This window comes from Marmota flaviventris, chromosome 18 (genome assembly GCF_047511675.1).
Source record: "Marmota flaviventris isolate mMarFla1 chromosome 18, mMarFla1.hap1, whole genome shotgun sequence".
In the NCBI taxonomy this organism is placed as follows: Eukaryota; Metazoa; Chordata; class Mammalia; order Rodentia; family Sciuridae; genus Marmota; species Marmota flaviventris.
Genome location: NC_092515.1, coordinates 61786509 through 61806296, shown reverse-complemented (window position 1 = coordinate 61806296; position 19788 = coordinate 61786509). Strand labels below are relative to the sequence as shown.

The following is a 19788-nucleotide window of genomic DNA, read 5'->3' as shown; positions in this document are numbered from 1 at the left end:
GAACATCACAGTGGAGGAAACTGCAGTCCACTGCAGCACGAGGCAGAGCTCTGACCCTCCAGGAGCCAAAGATAAACCCCAAAGGCACCCCCCCCGCCTGCCTACAGTTACCACCCAGTTCATCCATTCAAGTGGATTAGTTCACTGACCGGGGCACAGCTCTGCTAATCCAATCATTTCACCTCGAATATTCTTTCTTTGTCTTACACATGAGCATTTGGGGGATCACCCGTTATGTAAACCATAATATTCCACCACGGTCCTCAAAAGCTCATGCCCATCACACAATGCAAAATACAATTATTCCACTTCCAAGACCCCACAGTCTGACAGTTCCAGCATTGCCAAAATCTATCTCCAAAATCTCATGAGACTCAAGGCCAACTCATGGATGTTCTCCTCTGTTAAAATCAAAACCAGCTACAGGTATCCATATAATGGCACAGAGGAGACATTTCTATTCCACAAGGGAGAAGGAGGGGCCCAGAGAAAAGGGGTAAGACCAAAGCAAGACTGAAATCCAGCTGGGCCAACAAATCCCGAAGCTCCACGTCCAACACCTGGAGATCATGGCATCAGGAGGATCTCTCCACAGGGCTTGTGTAGCTCTATCCCGTGATCTTGCTGGTTGCAGCCCACATGACCTCTCCTGTGGCCGATCTGTCTCGTTCCTGCAGCTTTCCACAGCAGGGGTCCCTCATTACTGGCATCTCTTAGTCTCAGGGGTCTCCACAGCAGCTTCAAGTTCCTTCTCCCATCTTCAGGCACTGCCCTCTCAGGGGCTGCCTGCAGGGACTCCAACACTGCTACCTTGTCCCTGGCCTCTTTGGTCTTCCTGTTGAACTCTCAGTGGAAGCCCCATACCCGCTACATCCAGCATTCTGCAACCCTGCAGAACCAGCACCATGTGGCTGCCACCGAGGTCTCCCACCATCTCAAGCAGTAGCCAAGCCTCCTGGGACATGGCCACAGCAGCATGAGTGCCTGGACAGCTGAGTGTGGTGAAACAGCTTCCTAGGCCACTGTGTAGGTATGCTGCCCCAGCGGGTTCTTCTCAAAACAATTTGTACACCTGAGCCTGAGATGGATGGGGTCTTGCCAGTTTGTGAGATGCCTCAAGTCACCTTCCCTATGATGTCTGTGTGAAGTACTTAGCATCCCTTTAGTGGTTGTAATCTCTTCAACAACACCACCTTCTTTGGCCCTCGTTTTACACACATATTTATGGCCAAACTGCAAGTTTCAACTCTTTCTGCTCCCAATTATCACAGTACACTTGCTAAAAGCCACCAGCAATACCCATGCCACCCTCTGAATGCTGTGCTGCCTTGAAATTTCTCCTACCAAATTAATTAGTCCATTAACTTTGAATTCAGTTTCACATCAAGTCTCAGGACATGAGCAAAACGTAGACACCTTTTTTGGCAGAATGTAACATGAATGGCATCCAGTCCAGTTTCCCAGAGTCGTCTTTCTCCTCTGAGATCTCAGTGGAGCTCAGTCTTCACTGCCCACAGTCTTGTGGGCATTCTGGTCTCCTGAGCAACCTCCAGAGTCACCCACTAAGCTCTAAGGCCTCTCCAGCCTGCACCTCCGGACTTTTCCACGTTTCTTCCACAAACCAGTTCAAAATGGTCAGGTTAGTCATGGCAATAAACCCATTTCTCGGTTATCAGTCTCTGTTTTAGTCTGCTTTTCATTGCTGTGACCAAAAGACGTGACAAGAACAACTTAGAAAAGGAGAAGTTTATTTTGGTTCGTGGTTTCAGACAGGCAGTCCATGACTGGCTGGCTCCATGACTCTGGGCCAGAGGTGAGACAGAACTTTCCTGGTGGAAGAGCGTGGCAGAGGAAACTTACCAGGTCACGACAGCCAGGAGGAGAGAGAGGGCAGAGGCAAGCAGGTGCACGTGCCTCACTCACCAGGGACAGAGGTGAACCCCAAAGACATGGCCCCAGTGGCCAACTTCCTCCCATCACACCCTACCTGCCTCCAGTTACCACCCAGTTAATTCACTCAGGTGGATTAACCCAGTGACGATGAGCTTATGGTTCCAAAAACTGATCATTTCGCCTGTGAACCTTCTTACATCAGCTCACCCATGAGCTTTTGGGGAATACTACTTATCCAAATCATATCACCTCAGGAGGTCACCTTGAAGGAACTGCTGGGTCACTCGTAGCATTTCTGAACAATAGTTTGCTAAAGACCCAGCTCTGTGCTGAGAGCTGTTTCTCAGACCCTGGCTTCCTCTCATTCACGGATTGCTGCCCTCTACTCTCTGGTCTGCTCTCTCTCTGGTCTTCAGTGTCCTCTCAGCAGGGGTTCATTCTGGTTCCTACAACCTGGTATATTTTCTGGATTTCAATACCATCTTCCTTCTGTTCTTCATTCTCCCTGGGATCCACCTAGACTGCATGGATTCTCTCCCCTGAAGACTCTGCCTTGGATTCTTCTCCATCCCAAATCCTGGAGCATGGCCTCCCTGAGGTCGGAGCTGGGAACCTCGATTTCTCTCCTCCCAGGCCCAGCTCCCACAGGTAGACACGGACTATACTAAGTTGCCCTGGCCTTCGCCCCTAGGTCAGGTGCCCTGGTGGGCAGGACCCTGCCCAGGAGCCCTGAGAGGGTGGAGTGGGCAGAGTTGCAATAGTTTTAGAAGGCAACCTTGAACTCTTCCCAGGAGGAGGACTGGGCACCGTGCTCTGAGTCTGATCGACTGTTGAACAGTGTGGGCAGCAGCAGGTCAGGTTCTGCTGGCCACCTGTAATTCAAATCACCCCTTGCATTTCGATTTGAAACTATTTTTTTCTGCCTTTCAAAAACCGCAGATGTTGAGGCAAGCCCTGTGGGAAAGTCTTTCTCCAAGGACACCTGGGCCACACTTCCCGAGCTGGTGCCTTCCTGAAAGAACAAGACGTCTGGGCTGAGGTACAATTCAGTTGCTTCTGAGGCTCCCCCATTAACTGAAGTAGCCTCCCAACTGTTCCCAGGAATGCCCCAAATGCCTGCCACCACTGTGGGAGCCTGGGCAGTGACTGCCAGAGTAGTGTGGGCCTGGGGACAGCATCTGGCGAGGACCCCACCCCAGAAATGGGCACCCTCAGGTGAACCATCTCTTACGGTGAAATAGCATTGAAGCTGCCTTGGTCATAAATACAATTTATTTCATTAAAAATGCATAATTACAGTGTGTGGGAGAGCATCCCCCTAGAAAAGTAGGTAAGCAATCTTTCCATCAAAACCGCTAGCCGTCTCTTGCAAACATGTCTCCATGGCGCTGAAAAGAGCACACAGCAAAAGCCTTCTGTTACGCCACTGTTTTTCTTTTTTTTTTTTTTCCGATTTTCTTTTTTGTTATAAACACCATAGCAAATTAAAAAAAGCTGTTTAAACAAAACGTCGTCATTCTTGACTTTCCAAGTGTGCTCAACGTGTTCGGTGCTGTGCTCCCCTTCCGGACCCAGCAGCATGACTCAAACCAGGGCCCTCTTGGCAGGGACAGCCAGGGCACCCTGTGCAGGAGGAGGCTTTTGGATGCGCCACAGAGAATCCGCACAGTCGCTTCCAGGTCAGAGTGAGAACAGGGCACGTGGAGACCAAGGCCGTCGGCTGAGCCAGGCCAGTGCAGTCCTGCTGTGATGGTCCCTCCTGCCTCACTGTATCTGGATGGCTCCATGTTCAAGCTGCATTTCAGGCTGCAGGGTGGGCTGCAGGGTCTCGGCCGTCTGCAAGAAGAACAAAGGAGGACTTTCCTAGAAAAATGTCCAGCAGCACAGGTTCCAGCAGCTCCCTTGTCAAAAAGCAGCTGAGGACCTTCACACACAGCGTGGAGCACACTGAGGCAGAGCTCAAAGAGCTCCCGCATCGCCCTCATCCCAACTTGAGTGAACACCCAGGACACATCAGCACTTGGCAGCAACAGTGACAGACCCGGCCCATCCCCCCTCTCCTGCACACGCCCTCGGGACACGGTGGCTACAGCCGATTCCCCATCCGCTTGTCCTGGGTGTACTGGGGAATAAATAGGATTAATTAATGTACGTACTTAGCCAGACACATTTACCTAGAGCCCCAGGTAGGACAAACCGCTCTCCAACACTTCAGAAAAGCACTTCAGACAAAGCTACATCAAGGACCTGTGCACCTGTCACAGCTTTGTCTTAAGATAAGGAAGATTCACCCTATCAGTGACTTAAGTCTTCCCTATCAGTGCCCAGAGCACACTCTAGTGGAGTAAACCACCAGGCTTCTGTGTGCACCCAAAGGTGCAGCTGAAGGAGACAGGACAAGCCAAAGCACCACCAGAAGGCCAGAGTCCCCAGGGGAGCTGGCACATGACAACTCCTACCATAGTCTAAGGCTGCACTTTCCAAAGACTTGTGACACTCAACATGCTGTTCCCTTAAAAGAGGGAGGGACTTCTACTTTAGGAGGAAGGACCCAGCACAGCTATCACCCATTCTGCAGAAGCCCTACGTGGCTGAGCAGGAATCACGAAAGGAACAAGCCTGTGTCAGAGGCCAGGCGATGCCATCACAAGCTACGGCCCACAGTTTCTGCAGAACTTTAGGGTGCTGATGAGGCAGGGGACAGGCCCTTGCCTGGGACTGAAAATCTTTCCATTGGGAAGCCACCTGCCCCAAAGCCCACAGGTAGAGAGACTGCAGGCAGAGGTAGCTGAGCTACCCGAGGAAGCACTGAAAGAATGTGGATGGACTGTAGCAGCTGCAGGATACCAAGGGAACCCAGCACGCCGGAACTGAGGGGCCTCCCCACCAGGTGGGCCACAGAGAGCTGCTACGGGTTGTCCTCCGGACACTCCCTCCCAGGGGGGTGCTTGGTCACACCTTACATTCCTTCTCGGTTTATCTCCCGTGGGCTCAGCCATGGGGTAAAAGCTGACCACCCTGCCCGGCGTCTGGCTGTGCTCCCATGGCGCGGCTATGAGGCCTAGTGGCAAGCAGCCGCTTCACTGGAACCCATGTTCTCAGACTCAGCCCACTGCAGTCTTGCTGTGAACTGGGAGACTCATGAGACCGAGTGCTGAGGTCACTAGGGTAGATATGGGGCCACCCCAGGCCTTCTGCGTTCCTATCACCAGCCAGAGGCAAGCTCTCTGTCCACCTGCCCCTGAGAAACAGGCTGGGACTGGCTGGGCTCACCAGCACTCACAGCCCAAGGACCGCAGGAGGACTGAGCTGGCGGTCTGCCCCACAGAGGTGTGACCCTTCACAGGAGGGGCAGTGGGCTCTCAGGAGAATGGGGACCTGGGCCTTGGGCCCCAGAAGTGAACTCTGAGGAGGAGAAGACAGGGCAGAACTTCATGTTTGCTTCTGAATTCAGATAAGCCTTTCCTCATCTCAAGCATCACTTTAAATCTGGGTCTGGGCAGGTCTGAGCTCTCACCTCCAGGTTGGCAGCACTTACAGAAACAGAATCCCTACGGTGTCTTCGTCTGAGCTGTGAGCCTTTCAGTCGTAATCTACCTCCCTCCAGGAAAAAGTCAGACAGAAAGCCTCTGAGCCTCGTGAGCTCTGTGGAAGCCGGCAGCCGGGCCATCCACAGGAGGGCATCCTTTCCAGAGGGACGCCAGACTTACCTGTGCTGTGGCCGTGTGGTCACTCACTGGTGCCAGCTGGACGTACTGCACCTGGATATCACTACCCTGGAGAGGGGACCCGTCCACTCCGGCTGCGGCAGGGTCTGAGGAGGCCACGGCAATCAGCTGAGCACCCTGAAGCACCTGGAGGGACAAAGTTGGATAGAGCCAGGCTCATTAGTACAGCATGAGCATCAGAGCTGCAGACGACACCTTCTTCCAGACCAGGACAAAGGTGGCCCCAGGCCCACACAGTGTCCCATGCTGGCTCATGGTCCATGTTTAAGCAGCATTTGGCCAGGTGGGCAGAGCAGCACTGAGCGTGCCCAGGTGCACCCAAGCCCACCTGACCTGCTCATGCCCGCCTCCCGCAGACGGCCCCCTAGGCAGGACTTTAAAGTCTCGCGTAAAGAGTAAGCTAAGGCTTCCGGACAGTCAGCCAAGGGACCTGCTGAGGGTGTTCCTGGGAATGTCGGCACTGATCAGGAGCCCACGTCACGCAGGACCCGATAGGCAAGTGCAGGCAACACAGCAGAAAGAAGCGTGAGCTTAAAACTCAGATCCTCGAGATCACGTGCAGCAAAGCATATGCCAGCAAGAGCTCTGGCTGCAAAGGACAAAAGCAGAGAGGAGCCTCTGGGGAAGGTGGTTGAGACCAGAGGCCCAGGGGCAGCCAGCAACAGCACAGACCCCTCTGCCCCCATCGGTTGCTTCCCTCTGCCCTCCTGACCCTGCACAACCAAAGCGCATACCTGGGATGTGCCCAGGAGGCAACAGGGTGATCCCATCTCATCAGCACCCCGCACTGGGGTCCACTTTCTGAGGGGACCACCTGGTGCTCAGGCAGCTGAGCAGATAGCCCCAGTCAGGATGGCCCAGAGCAGGCAGGATGGGCTTCTGTCTCCAATGGCACTGGACATTCACAAGCCCAAGTTGCCAGGAGCCATGGAGTCTTTACATAGGTCCCACCCTGAGAGAGCCGAGATTCACCCTCAACTCCTACACACAATCTCAGCTTGCGCACCTGTGCAGGAGACCCCTCACACAGAGCCTGTCCCCAGGAGGCAGCAGACTAACACAGCCCAAGAACCCAGGAGCAGCTGCACCTTCAGGCACACCCCAGTGTGCTCCTGAACCATGCTGCTGGAGGGCAGACCCACACCAGCACACGCTTGCTCCTCAGTCCAGGCCAGGGCTGGCAGAGCAGGGCCACACACCAGGCCCACCACTTGATTCTGCACCACAGTGGTCTGGCTTCACATGGTTCTGAAAAGCCTTTGTAAATGGAGTGATGGGAAAAGAATCAGAAGAATGCCCTGTGACATGCCTGCCATAGTTTGTTGTGGCTTGTCTCCTCCAAAACACCCCTGCAACCTGCTGCCCTTTCAAGAAGTGGCCCACCATTCTGCTTCTGGCCCAGTGCTATTCATAGAGGGAGGCCCAGGAGACAAACCAGCCTCATGCCCAGCCCCCATGGCCACTGCTCCAAACCCAGCCCCTCACTGCTATCTGAGGCTCCAGCAAATGAGGGGGTGTGGGCTTCTCCTCAGCCTCATGTCCTGCCAGCCATTCACTGGCCACAGCCATTACTGAAAAGCAAAGGCTTGGGGACAAGTGGCACAGGGCTGCAGGAACAGAGGGACAGTCTGGCAACACTCTGCCTCCCTCCCTCTCCATGAGCTGTGTGTCCAGCTCTAACTACACAGGAAAATGGCTCACCTACACGACTGGAACTCAAGCAAAAGCACTCAACAAAAATGTGCCTGGTACCTTCACCCAGAATGCACCTGCTGCCACAGTGTGCCCAACAGCAGCCTGGCACTGCCCGCCATCTGTCCCCCAAAGGAGCAGTAGGCAGAGCCACGGTGCACACTCGGTGGGTAACAAACAGGCAAGCGCCTTAGATAGGGCTCGGCCCCTCCTGGGAGGAAAGACAGCAAACACAACGACCCAGTGTTTTCACAGAATCCATCAACAAAAACATCTAGATCCCTTCTTCCGGTTTGTATTACTGGGTAGAGTTTTATTATTTCTGCCTCAGAGCTATGTTTTTCCAGGCAATGTGGTTCTGCTTTACCTAAGCAGCTCAGTTTAAAATAAAACTGAGAATTTCAGGAAAAAGCAGACAGAGCTCTTATTTTGGGGGTGGGGCTTTGGTGTCAGGGAGACTAGCCCTAGTTGCTGGGACTCTTCTGTTCCTGCTGGTGTGGTGGCGCCCCTCTACAGGGTGCCTGGGCCCAGAGCCACAGAGGCTGCTCCATCTGCAGACACACAGCTGAGGATCGAGGGACGAGACAGTGCCGGAATGGCTGCCCATTGTAACCATAACCTCGGAGGTTAGGGACATTCCCTAGATATTTATTTCCCATTAGCAGATGGATTGGACAGTTCTGCTTCACAATTTCATCTTGAATTCTTAAAGTTCTCTGTCTTGGCTAAGATCCCTTTACACGGGGAGTGTTCCTAAGTTCTCTTCTCCCTGTCCCAGGCCGACGCCGCCTGGCTCTCAGCAGTGTCTTAGCCGCCATGGCAGTGCTGCCGGGGAAGCCCTGCCAGCTGCTCCTGGCCGCATCCTCCAGGTCCCCGCTCACACTGGACCTTCTTCAGCAGTGGGGCAGCAGGCCCACATCCCCTCCCAGCCCGTGTGCTCCAAGCTGAGTGGTTGGCCCAGGACGGATGGACCCAAGTCCATCAGGGAGGCAGATGCACAGGCCCTGCCCAAGAGGGGGTGCTACACAAAAGGCAGGGCAAGGGGGCTCCACCAGGGACACTATTGTTTGGTGTCCTGTTGAGACCCCAGGATCACTTTTGGGGCATCTGGACCTGCATAGGGTGCTCTCAAGAACAGCAGCAGGTGGGTGGGGGAGGGGACACTAGAGGGAGAGAAAGTGAGTCTTAAGGGCCTGACAGAGGGCGCTAGGAGCCAGAGATCATACTGGAAAGATAGCTAGAGGTCAGCGGGTCTGGGCTGCAGAGAGTCCAGAGCTCCAGTAGAGAAGCCATGGGGCCTGGGCAAGGCAAGGACAGCTGAAATCTCGCGGAGTCAGTGACCGTGCTGCCCATGACTGACTCTTCAACCGGCCCGACTGTTTGTCCTGTTCCATCTCCTCGTCCCCAGCAAATGCCCCTCGTGGTTCAGAATCAGCAAGTTGGGCGCTGCCCCGCACAGTCCTTGCAGGCCTGCTTCCCGACTGTCAAGCAACCGACAACCTTCAGGACCGCAGCCCTGAGAGCAGGGCAGTCGGCCATCCAGCCGCAGAGGCAGCCGCAGGGGCAGCAGGGACAGTGTGCTCAGCCTGCAGGAAGGGCTGGGTGTCAATGGGCACAACCAGCCATCTGGCCTCCTGGGTCTCACTGTCTGGCTGCCCTGCAGACACACCTAGTATTAGGAGGGGGCCCAGGGCAAAAAGGGTTCAGAAAGGTCTGCTTACTAATTATTTGTCAACTATGCCCTCACACATGCTTCTGCACACCTGCTGACCCAGACCCTCCACCCCGTGGCTCTGCCACACTTCCACAACCCACCTCCAGCATCTCTGACCCCAGGCCTGCGCTCAGCCCCCAGACCGCTCTGGTAACTCCCCTAATGTGCTGCTGTGAGGCTGAGCTCTGCAGAGTGCATTGTTATTTACCTTGTCTCAGGCTCCGGGGACCAGGACCCTGTGACCCGGCACTTACTCATGCATGGCAAATGGAAAATCCTTGGAAGACACTGGCCAGATAAGAAAAACTTGCAAACCTGGGTCACCTTGTTTCTAATGGCAGTATCAAGTGTGGCCTATCCCCAGTGGCCAAGGCTGGGAAAGATTAACCTAGGCCCACTGAGTCATGGGTGATGTAGGGACGGGATTCTGGTCAGAGCTTGTGCCAGGGAAGCTCATGGCTCACAACTAGAAAGACCAGAATGGGACAGGCAGAGGCTAAGGAATGGGTGGTGACTTTTCAGAACCACACAGACAGAGCCTCTGGGTGGGTGGAGGAGGCAGAAGGAAGGGAGTGTGCCAAGACGCTCTAGCCAGCACCTTGCGGCCACCAACTCCGCCTGGCTGGTTAAGTCCAGCACAAACTTAGAAAAGTTCATACAACTTAAAATTCCAATCTAAAATATTAGGTATTAGAGCATAGTAAAGATTGTGCAATTATTTCACATTTTAAAATAGCCTTCAGTAAACATGTTTGAGATCAAATTGTAACTACTTTTAATGAATGACTGGAATCAGGCAGTTTGTCACTCAGAGATGGTCCTCAGGACATCCCACAGCAAGCCCCATGAACATGGCCCAAAAGTGACTTCCACATGGTCCACACAGCCAGTTAAAGCTGAAGAACTGTAAGGTCTGAAAACTCAAGACTCTAAATTTGCAGACTAGAGTGACTGGTAAATGAAAGGGAAATGTTCTCAACCGGGAATGGATCCCAGAAGTCACCACCTTCAGCAGCATCTCCACTGTTTGGTTTTGGTGAGTGCCACAGTAAAGGACGACACCCTCCATATGCATAGGACTGATGGCTCCCCTCTGCTGCACCACCAAGCCATGTAGGGAGAGGCCTGGGGAAGACTTGTGGATATTAAGAATGACCCCAAGTGGGAAGGAGAGGCCTAGTGACCATCTGCTGCGGTCACACACACGGTGGGCTGTGTCAGGAGTCCGAGTCCAGCAACCTGCCTGCTATTTGAGGGTACAACCAGAGACGGAGCTGCAGTCGCAGCCTCTCCCCAGCTCTCGTGCTCAATTTGTGAATTCCCATGTGTCCTGGAGCTGGCGAGAACTGGGGCATGCTGGGAGTGCCAGTCCATGCCTAACACACTCCCACCCCAGTGCCTGCAGCTTGCTGGAGCAGGGTGGGCCCAACCTAAGGAAGTATCCTTCCCAGAAGAGGAAAACGTGGACAGAAACAACAAAGCCCACAGCACCACCGAGACTGGGCTGTGGCGGCCACAAGCCAGGGAACACCAAGGACGGCTGGCGGAGGCGGGAAGGACCCTCACCCAGAGCCTTCAGGGGAGCGGGGCCTGCACTGCCAGTGTTCTTCTGCCCCCAGAATCATGGGAGGGTGCATTTCTTTTACGTTTGGCTCCCAGCAGAAACCAGTGGTTTTGGGGGGTCAGAGCACAGAAACAGTCTCTCCACTTGAGAGCTCAGCTGCAGTGTAGACACCCTTGTCTACACTGGCTTCCAGTCTTCTGCTTTGTGAGAACATCTCGGCTCCTGCTCTCTCCCACAGCTTCCCAGGAGGGCCTACAGGGCAGATCTGAGCTCCTTCAAAGGAGCATCCAATAGTCTCCTTTCACTTTCCACAAACCCTCCACAGCAGGGTGGGATGAGATGGGCTCTGGGCCAGGGACCTCCAACACAACTGGGTCCCTGAGAAGAGCATCTGGAGGTCAGCAGTAATCTGAAGCCCCCTCCATTGTTAGGGACTGCCAAAAAAGTGCTTCCACAATTCAGAAGGCATAAGTGACGGGGATTTAAAAGCCAAATTCCTATTTCAACAGGGAGAATGGACCCCTCTGACCTCCTGCAGGGCAGCCCTCAAAGCCATTCAGCCTTTCCTCACACGCTTACTGTGCCATTGGACCCCAGCCAGCCCCAAAGCAAGTGAGACTGCCTGGGCACCTCCTCTTCGGCTGAGGCCATGTCCTAGGTCATTCGGTATGCTGCAAGAGCCACAGGGAGAGTGCCATCTGGTCTGAAAGACACCTGGGATATCGAGAGCCAAAATTCTATCAGTCCCAAATCCCCTCCGAACCAGAGGCAGCAACCAGTGGTGTCGGCAGCGGTGAGGCCTCCTGTCTCAACGCTGGCATGAACAGGAGCACATGCAAAGGTCCCCACCTGTGACAGCTCCCATCTTCAGGCCTGGGTGGGGCTGGACTGCCAGGTTCTCCAGCAGCCATCAGGACTGAGTCACCCCAAAAGGTGAGTCATAAATATGGCTCATGAGCATCACCTCACAGGGCTCCAGGATAGACAGGCAGAGGCCTCCAATCCCAAGCACCTTTTTGAGCATCTGCTGGGGTCTCAGCCACCCAGTAGGCCCAACTACAGAGGCATATGGTGGCCCCTCCATAGGTACCAAGAGAGGCCTGCAGGCTAACACCCCCTCGACTGCCACCCAGAGCTCCTGTGCTTAGCATGGTGGGGAGGGCTGAGCTTTAGGTGGTGAAATGTCCTGATGGCCAGTCGGCCCTGCAGGCAAGAGTCCAGCAGAGGGGCCCGTCCTTGATGATGTACTATAAGCTCAGCTCGACTTTGCAGAGGGCACACCTGATGTCACAGCAGAGCTGTTGTGGAGCATGTCGAGCCACAGGGTGGCAGGACACCACTGCCAAGACACGTGCTTGTCCCCTGAATAGTACCTGCTTCTTTTCATTCTGAAGCAAAAGTCAACACACCCAGTGCTGTCTGGCAAGGGCCCCGAGTTGCTGGACAGCTAAATGCCCAACAATTACACCCTAAACTGCCCCAATCTTTCCTGGAACAGGCGCCAGCAGATAAACAGAGACTTCTTCTCGGTCTGGGGATGGGAAGAGTCCTGGAGAAAATGAAGTCCCAGCACTGCTAACAGCAAAAGGACTGGGCCTGGGAGACAGCCAAAGCACAGATACGGCTGGAAGTGCAGGAGGCCAGGGGGTGGCCAGGGAGGCAGACGACAGCCAGCAGGACCTCAGCCTACACAGGCGGAGGAGGGGCTCGCACCCCCACGGCCACTGCCCCTCCAGGAAGATGTGGTGGACAAGACTTGACCCTTCCTGGCTCCTCAGGCCCAGTTTCCTCAGACTTTGAGTTCAAATGACAGAGGACCCTCTGGCATCCCTGGACTCCTGCGGTCACCAGCATTCCTCAGAGCACAGCACCGGTCCCAGTCCCTGGAGGTTAGGAGGCCACACCTCCAGTCTCCACAGAGTTTAGAAAGAGGAAAATGAAAGGCAGGAGAGGAGAGTGGCACTTTTAATATGTCTAGGCACCAGGGGAGGGTCAGCTTAAAGGACTCCCCAGAACCCGGGTGGCACCTCCAGGCTCCCACCGGCACCGTGCCTCGGAGGCCCAGACCCTGCAGTGGGGACCCTGGCCACGGCATGGGTGAGCACCAGGGTGGTGCTCCAACGTGCGCTCCCTTTGAACGTGGGCTGGCTGGCCTTCGCAGCTAGCTGGCTCTCAGCAAGTCCTTCTGGGGGCAGCAAGAGGCTACCTCGAGTCCAAGAGTTCAAATCGCTCGCAGATGGTCAGGGTCAGCTGTGAACACAATTCTTGAAGGGAGTCTTTCTCCAAGTGACACAACACCCAAGAATCCACACTGTGCTCCAGGAGCCCCGGGAGTATGGCTACAGGAAGGAGGACAGCCCAGGCTTGCCTGCTCCCATGCTCCAGGTGGGCGGCACAGGAGGAAGGAGTGGGCTGGGGGTCTTCATCACAGTGACCCCTCAGCCCTTGCTGCTCCACAGATGGAGTTCCAGCTCAACAAACCCCATCAGGGACATATTTGAACTTGTTAAATGCTCTAAGTGAAAACTGCAATCATTCACGACACAAGGGAGACATGGGCTTTCTGGTACTGACAGCTCTATGGGACGGGTCCCTGCACCACTGGCAGCCCGGGCACTATCCTCACAGGCCCTGCAGATGCCACTCTGAGAACACAGCCACCTTGGGGCTGGGCCACTGCCCACCCTGACAGGCAGGAAACTCAGCCTCCAAAACCAGACTCACACAGTGCATCCCACAGCCCCCAGCAGCCCCCACTCCCAGTCCCTGAGGACCTCAACAGAAGGAAGGGAGGCAGAGACCACATTTCCCATAGCAGGATGCCCTCTACCTCCAACAGCAGGGCACGTAGGCCCTGAGCAGGGCTCCAGAGTCAGGCAGACTGGAGCCAGGTGGTCATCTCCGTTATGGACTACCCACATGGTCCCAGCAGAGGACCCAGCACTGAGTACCCTCTACCAAACAGGACACTGGGCACCTCATCTGCTAGAAAATGGAACAGGGTCACGGGAGGAAATAACCCACAATCACCCTAGAAAAACCTGGAGACATCAAACACAGGACTGCCTGCCAAGGTGTAGTCACCACACAGGGAAGCCCGAGCCTTAGAGCCACACAAGGAGCAGGGCAGCGAGAGCTGGGACTGGCAGGAGGAGCAGCCTGCTCAGAGCTGTGGCCCCAGGCCAGGCCCTGAGGAAGCCAGAGGATAAACTCCTCCCCACAGCTGAGGCCAGCAGGGCCAGTGGGTGAGGAAGAGCAGGTGCTGCAGTGGAGGAAGGGTCTCGCAGCTGGGGTGCAACCTGCACACAGAGAAGATCCTGCCTAGAGCATGCCCTAGCCAGAGGCCATGTCAATCAAATCTCAACAGCTGAGTGTCTCGGGAACAAATATACAGTATCCTAATTGTCAGAAGAGACCCCATGACTCCATCATCCACCCTAAACCTGGCCAAAAGGACCAGTGCAGGAGACCCAGGCTACAGACCAACAGCACCAAGAAAGGCATGTGGCTATGCAGCCGTGGCCCTGGCGCTGGCATAGGCATTACCTTGTGTGTTGTTATTAGCTCCCATTTGCAGTGGGGAGCGGAGCCTCAGAGGCTGACTGACTTGCCCAAGATGCACGGCCAGTAAAAACAGACGAAGACAGAGGGGGCCTGGACGCCCTTCTCCCAGCCAGCCCTCGCCTGGGACAGACCCGTCAGTAAAAGTGAGATGAGAGCTGCCCATCAAGCGGCACCAAGAAGCCTGGAGCCTCACTGACTTCAGGAATGACCTCCCTTCGAAGCACCAGGAAACTGTCCACACCAACTCCTTCCTCACCAGCTTCTGTTCTGAGGGGAAGTGGTTCCCGGAGAGTCTCAGCTTCTGGGCAGCCCACCTGCCCCTCAGCCCAACACCTACTGAGTGCTGACCACTTCCCCACATTGTGCTCATGGCGCCCCAAAAGGAGACTCTGAAAGGACTCGCCCTTTTTTCTTTTTTTCTCTTTTCCCCTATTAAGACCAATTTTTAAGGAGCCACGCCTCCTGCCGCTCACTGCCTGGTGTCTATGCAGATGGCTAAAGGCCAAGGCTGGCCAGCAGCTACCATTTGTTGCTGGCAACACCTCCTCAACTTCCTGGATTTACTACTGATTCTCTGCCCTGGTCCCAGTTTTCCTCGCCTTGGCCACTGTTCCAGGACCACTGTGACTCTAAAGGTTTCCGGGACTTTCTGGCTTCATGCAGCGCACCCACATCACCATTCCACTCTTTCCTTTTGGTATTGTCCACCAGTCGATGGGTGACATGAGACAGCAGCACTGATTCCACAACTGGCTGTGCCCAGTGGGGGCTTTGAGGTGCCAGCATAGTGGCAGGGGAGGACAGGTGGGGTGTGGCAACATCCAGCGGGCCTGTCCTCAAGGCAGACTGGTGTGGAAGTCCACAGAAGCCACAGCACGGTCCTCGCTGCCCTCCACAGCTCCCCGAGTCAGAGAGCTGGGAACGGGAGACTCCAGCCACCTCGACACGTAGGAGCACCACTGTAGCTAAGCAGCCCCTGCAGGGCCACATCACTACACCTAGGCCAAGGACTCCCCACTGCCCAGAGGAACCAGACAGCCACCTGCAGTGCACCCTCAAAGCCAGCAGGTGGACAGAGGAGATGAGGCCACACTCGAAGCACAGCTTGCTCCACAGCCCTGCCTCACTCACCCCTTAGGGTGAGAGCAGTCCTCATCAGCCCCCGCCAGGCACAGAGCCCATGGCTCTCAAAGGCCACATTTGGGAGCAGCTCCTTCCATGCCCTCTGCCCCCTCATTATCCAGTCTGGCCGTGAGGCCATGGGATCCTGAACTCCTCAGGCCTGACTGCTGACCAGGGAGCTCGGGGAGGCTCAGTGCAGATGACCGACCTCCTGGCCTGGCATCTGTTCCTCTGGCCCAAAAGGCAGGTGCTCAGTACAGTGTGGAACCTCCTCTCAGTGCGACCCCAAGTCGAGCGCATGGAGAAGAACCTTCCACCTTGACACAAGTTGGACTAGTCAGAGCTCCCAGATTGCCGAGGGAAACCTGGGCCTGAGCAGGACAGCCTCAAGTGTCCTCACAGGTGCTCTCCACTGTCATTTACTTGACCCAGGAGATGAGGCACCTGGAGAAAAACACTGCCAGCCTCGGCTCCTCGACAGCCTTCTAGAAGGGTCCCTGGGCTAAAGGATCTTCTCCTCCTTCATCAGCAGCTCCACCTGAGCTTACCAAGCACCTACACACCGTAGGAGTGGGCCTGGGCTGAGCCACCCCCAAGAAACCATCCGCACTGCCAAGTGAAGGCACGAGGCCCACTGCCCAGGAAAAGAGGCACGTTGAAAAGATGCTAACAGAAAAGCTTTGGAAAGGCCCAGGAGTCACCAAACCACGTTCCAAACTTGATGCTACTAGAAAGAAGCACACAACTGCCCAGCGGTCATGATGGCTCAGCTCACTGAAGCTCTGGGCTACTCTGTGAGCTTTCAGGTCATCGCTGGAAACTGAGAAGGAGCAAACACATTCCACTTGTGGTTGTTTAAAGCTGGTCACACATTAACACATCAATGTCGAACTGTGACAAGTAAATCATACTGCAATAAAGCTGTTTAATAAAAGGGGGGAAAAGAGGCCTGGGCAGAAGTTTATTCAGGGAAACAGAGACATACTCAAGGGAGAGTACAGGCCATCTCCAGAGCGAGGAGCAGCCTCCATCTGCCACATCTTAAAATGTCAAACATGGAAGTTTTCAAATGTCTTCACTTGACTGCATGCTAACTTATCTACCCAAGGACTCAACGAGGAGTCCTGGAGTATCGATATGTACTATTGTCCACTGCACTGGGTACTCTGAGGAACAAAAATGGATCTAATGGTTCTGATACTCCAGGTCTTTCATTTACCTGTCAAAGGTACACTGAAAACGATGAAGTCGATCCAGACGACCCACTGCCTCCTTGGCTGTCTGGAGATACGTCTGCTGTGGGCCAGGACATTGCAGCAGCATGGAGTGTGGCAGCCCAGGGACCCATGGGACCTCCTCACAGAGCTACGCGAGGCCCTTCAGACACCGCTGCTCCAGCTAATTGGACCTCGGCAGGTTCCGTGAGGGACTGCTTCTTCCAGGCCTCTCTTAGAAACCCACAGAGTCCTTCCCAGCCAGAGGCTGCATCCAGCTCTCACCGGGCTTCTACCTGCCTGAAAGACTCCTCTGTTGTGACTTCTGAGGCCCAACACCAAGGAATTCACCAGGGACAACAGTGAGAGCAAAGCACACAACACACTCGTCTCCTGAATCACAGCCAGCACTCGAGCTCCTTGCCACCAGAGAAAACAGGACCAGGAGAGCGGGCATCAGGGTCCTGGCATCTGTGCCACGCAGCATAGTCGGGGAAAGTCCTCAGCCTTCCCTTGTCCTGCCGCAGCCCACCCCCGAGAAGGCAAGGGACCCACAGGAACCGCTATCCAGGGCAGTCCCCAAAGTCTTGCTCGGCCCAGGCAGGAGGATAATTCTGAAACCAAACTGTAGTAGTGCCTCACCTGCAAACCACCAGCTCCTGCACTAAGGCCGTGCTCAAGCCGACAGATCCTAGGCAGTCCACGCTGCCTACACTAGGCCTGCCTTCCTCTAAGGGGCTCTGAGCCCACGCTGGGCAGGAGGTAGATCCTGAAACATGCCATCTCCACCTTACCAGTCTAAGATTCAGGAGTGAACATTCTGCTCCCTCCCCTAAGGAAAACGTGGCTTCCACAAGGATCGCAGGGACATGCCACTCCACTCCAAATGGGAACTCTCACCACTGTGCAGTGAAGCCCCTTGCCTTGGACAGGGCAGCCAGCTGGGCCTTCCAATGATCCCAGCTCAGGCTGGAGCAAAACTACCCTTGAGCCTAATAAACCCAGAGTCATGAAAGACACCCACCTAGTTCCTTCCAAGAGCCCTTTTCCACAAGCTGGGCATTCTAGGGGACACAATGCCAAACGGGGAGGACACTGCTCCCCTACCCTTCAGTCTCTGGTCACCTTTTGCCCACTCCCTAACACCATGGCATCTTTGGGCCAGGAAGCACCAGTAAGTAAGCAATTGGGGTATGTTAGGGCCTACAGATACCAAGAGGCTCCTTGAACAAAGTCCCTCTAGCTGCTAGATGAGGGTGCTCTGATATCCCCAGGGCCGTTCCACAGGCTTCCCACACAGACTTGCTACGCCTGGGACCCTCCAGCATCAGGGCTCCTTTTCTCCCTGGAGCCCTTGCAAGAAAAGGGTTTCAGAACAAAACTGCCCTGAGCTCTGTGGATATGGTACGAGTCACACAATGAGGTTGCACCACCAACCCCAAGGACAACGAGGCCACCCAAGACCAGAGACGGGTGACACCTGATTCAAGAATGCTCAGGGAAAGTCACTCAGTGCTGAGTGACACAGATAATCCTATGTTTTGGATCTCAACTTAAAGTCCTGAGAAGGTGCTAAGAAAGAACTAACTAGTATGTTTATAATCATTTTTCTTTAACTTCGTTACAATTTTAAAAATGTTTCTAATAAAATTAAAGAATTATCTTTTAACAATATGAGGGGAAATATATTAAAAAGTACAGTATAAATTCCTCATAGCTGTAAACCTTTTAAAAATTATTTAATTATAACCGTTCTTGAGAAAGACACACTAACGGTCATCCATTTCAGTATTTCTCAAACCAAGGGTTGCAAAATCAGTGCAATATGCTGTAAGATGTCTTGAGAGACAGCAGAAAAGAAGAACAGAGAAACCCTTCTGCTAAAGTGCTCTAAAGTCCAGGTGTGTGTCAACAAGGTATAATGCCACCAGTGTATAGATATGAGCTGAGCCGCTAAAACATCAAAAACTAAGAGAAAAACCATGAGTAGGAGGCCGAGCCTCTGCCACCCTGACCATGAGCAAAAAACAAGACCAGAGACAATAGCCAGCTTCCACCAGGCCCTGTGTGGCCCTGTCACCAAGATGCAGAAGGACCGCAGAAGAACTGGGTTCTCTTTGGTTCTGTTCCTTTGGCTCTGGCTCTTACTCAAAGCAGCAAGTTTAGATTTATATAATAAACCACCACAGCACTCAGCCACTGGAACCTTGATCCAAACAGATTATCTAGAGCAAGCAGCCTCCTCTCAGTGCACCCCAAGGGGTCGAGAAAGAGTTGGAGGGCTGTGTCTGCCCTGTGTCCAGTTCTCGACTCTCCAGTGCACAGTGCCACGCAGAGGAGAAATACGAACAGACCTCTCGGAGGAGAGCGCTCGTGCCCCCAGAATAGGAGCGAGCTGTGTGCAGCCTCTCCACCCTTACCCAGCTCGGGCGCCACAGAACAGAAGGGCCATCCGGATCCTGTCTCTGTCAGGAGCTGTCTTCAAAAGGCTGTGAAAACAACCCTGTGCCCAATCTCACCCTCTCCTGGCCAGCAAGGGCCTCCCTGGGGCCTCCATTAGAGGCTCTTCAGCAGCTACAGAATTCCTACCAGGAGTGTTCGCTGGAGGGCTGCTCTTTTCCTCTTCAACTAGAGAAAGTAAGTGGTTGGAGTGTGACAGCAAGAGCAAGCCCACCTTGTCCTGACCCACAGCTATTTGCACAAGCCCCACCAGCAGCTCATTCACACACAACCAGAAAAATAATAACAAATGCAGGGGAGCTCCCCTATGAGGCAAAACTATGGCACAATCCCACAAAGCCAGGACAGTAGTGCCAGAGCACTGCCCTGCCTGTTTTCCAGGCACCTGCATGGCCACCAAGAGGGAAGCCAGTCCTTCCCTCCCAGCTCCCTCCTGCAGGCGCCATCACACCCAGGCAATGCTGGAGAGAAGGCAGGGGAGCCCCAGCCAGGGGACAGTGGGCAGATGTGAAGTGAAGACAGGAGAGAACCTACCTGCCCGTCCTGGCCAACGTGGTGGATCTGTAGATTGCCCTGCAAGCAAAGGGAAAAGGAGACACTCAAGGACAGAAAAACAACACCATGACCCATGCAGACAGGCACAACCTCCCATGCCATCTGGAAACCCCTAGGAATCACTAATTCTATAAAATCCAACCCCATGTAGCAATGAAAATAAATAAACAAATATATTTTTTAAGCTTAGTCTCTAGGTACTTGGTAAAACAAAACATGCACCCATTCCCTCTACCCTGACCCCAAATAAGAATCTTTTTTTCTTTTTAAACCTTTATTTGA

At 54.2% G+C, this 19788-nt stretch overlaps 1 protein-coding gene across 8 annotated transcripts in view; it reads right to left on the bottom strand.

Moving 5' to 3' along the window:
* Positions 1–3147: 3147 nt before the first annotated feature.
* The window catches only part of Banp (BTG3 associated nuclear protein), an 82646-nt gene continuing 66005 nt past the window's right edge, over positions 3148–19788 (bottom strand). For all 8 annotated transcript variants that reach the window (XM_027932952.3, XM_071604949.1, XM_071604951.1 and 5 more), the window contains 3 exons: positions 19486–19524; positions 5604–5747; positions 3148–3729 (listed from right to left, as the gene is read on the bottom strand). In XM_027932952.3, the coding sequence (XP_027788753.1) occupies positions 3658–3729; positions 5604–5747; positions 19486–19524 (255 nt within the window). In that variant the 3' untranslated portion in view covers positions 3148–3657. The remainder of the gene's footprint in view (positions 3730–5603; positions 5748–19485; positions 19525–19788) is intronic.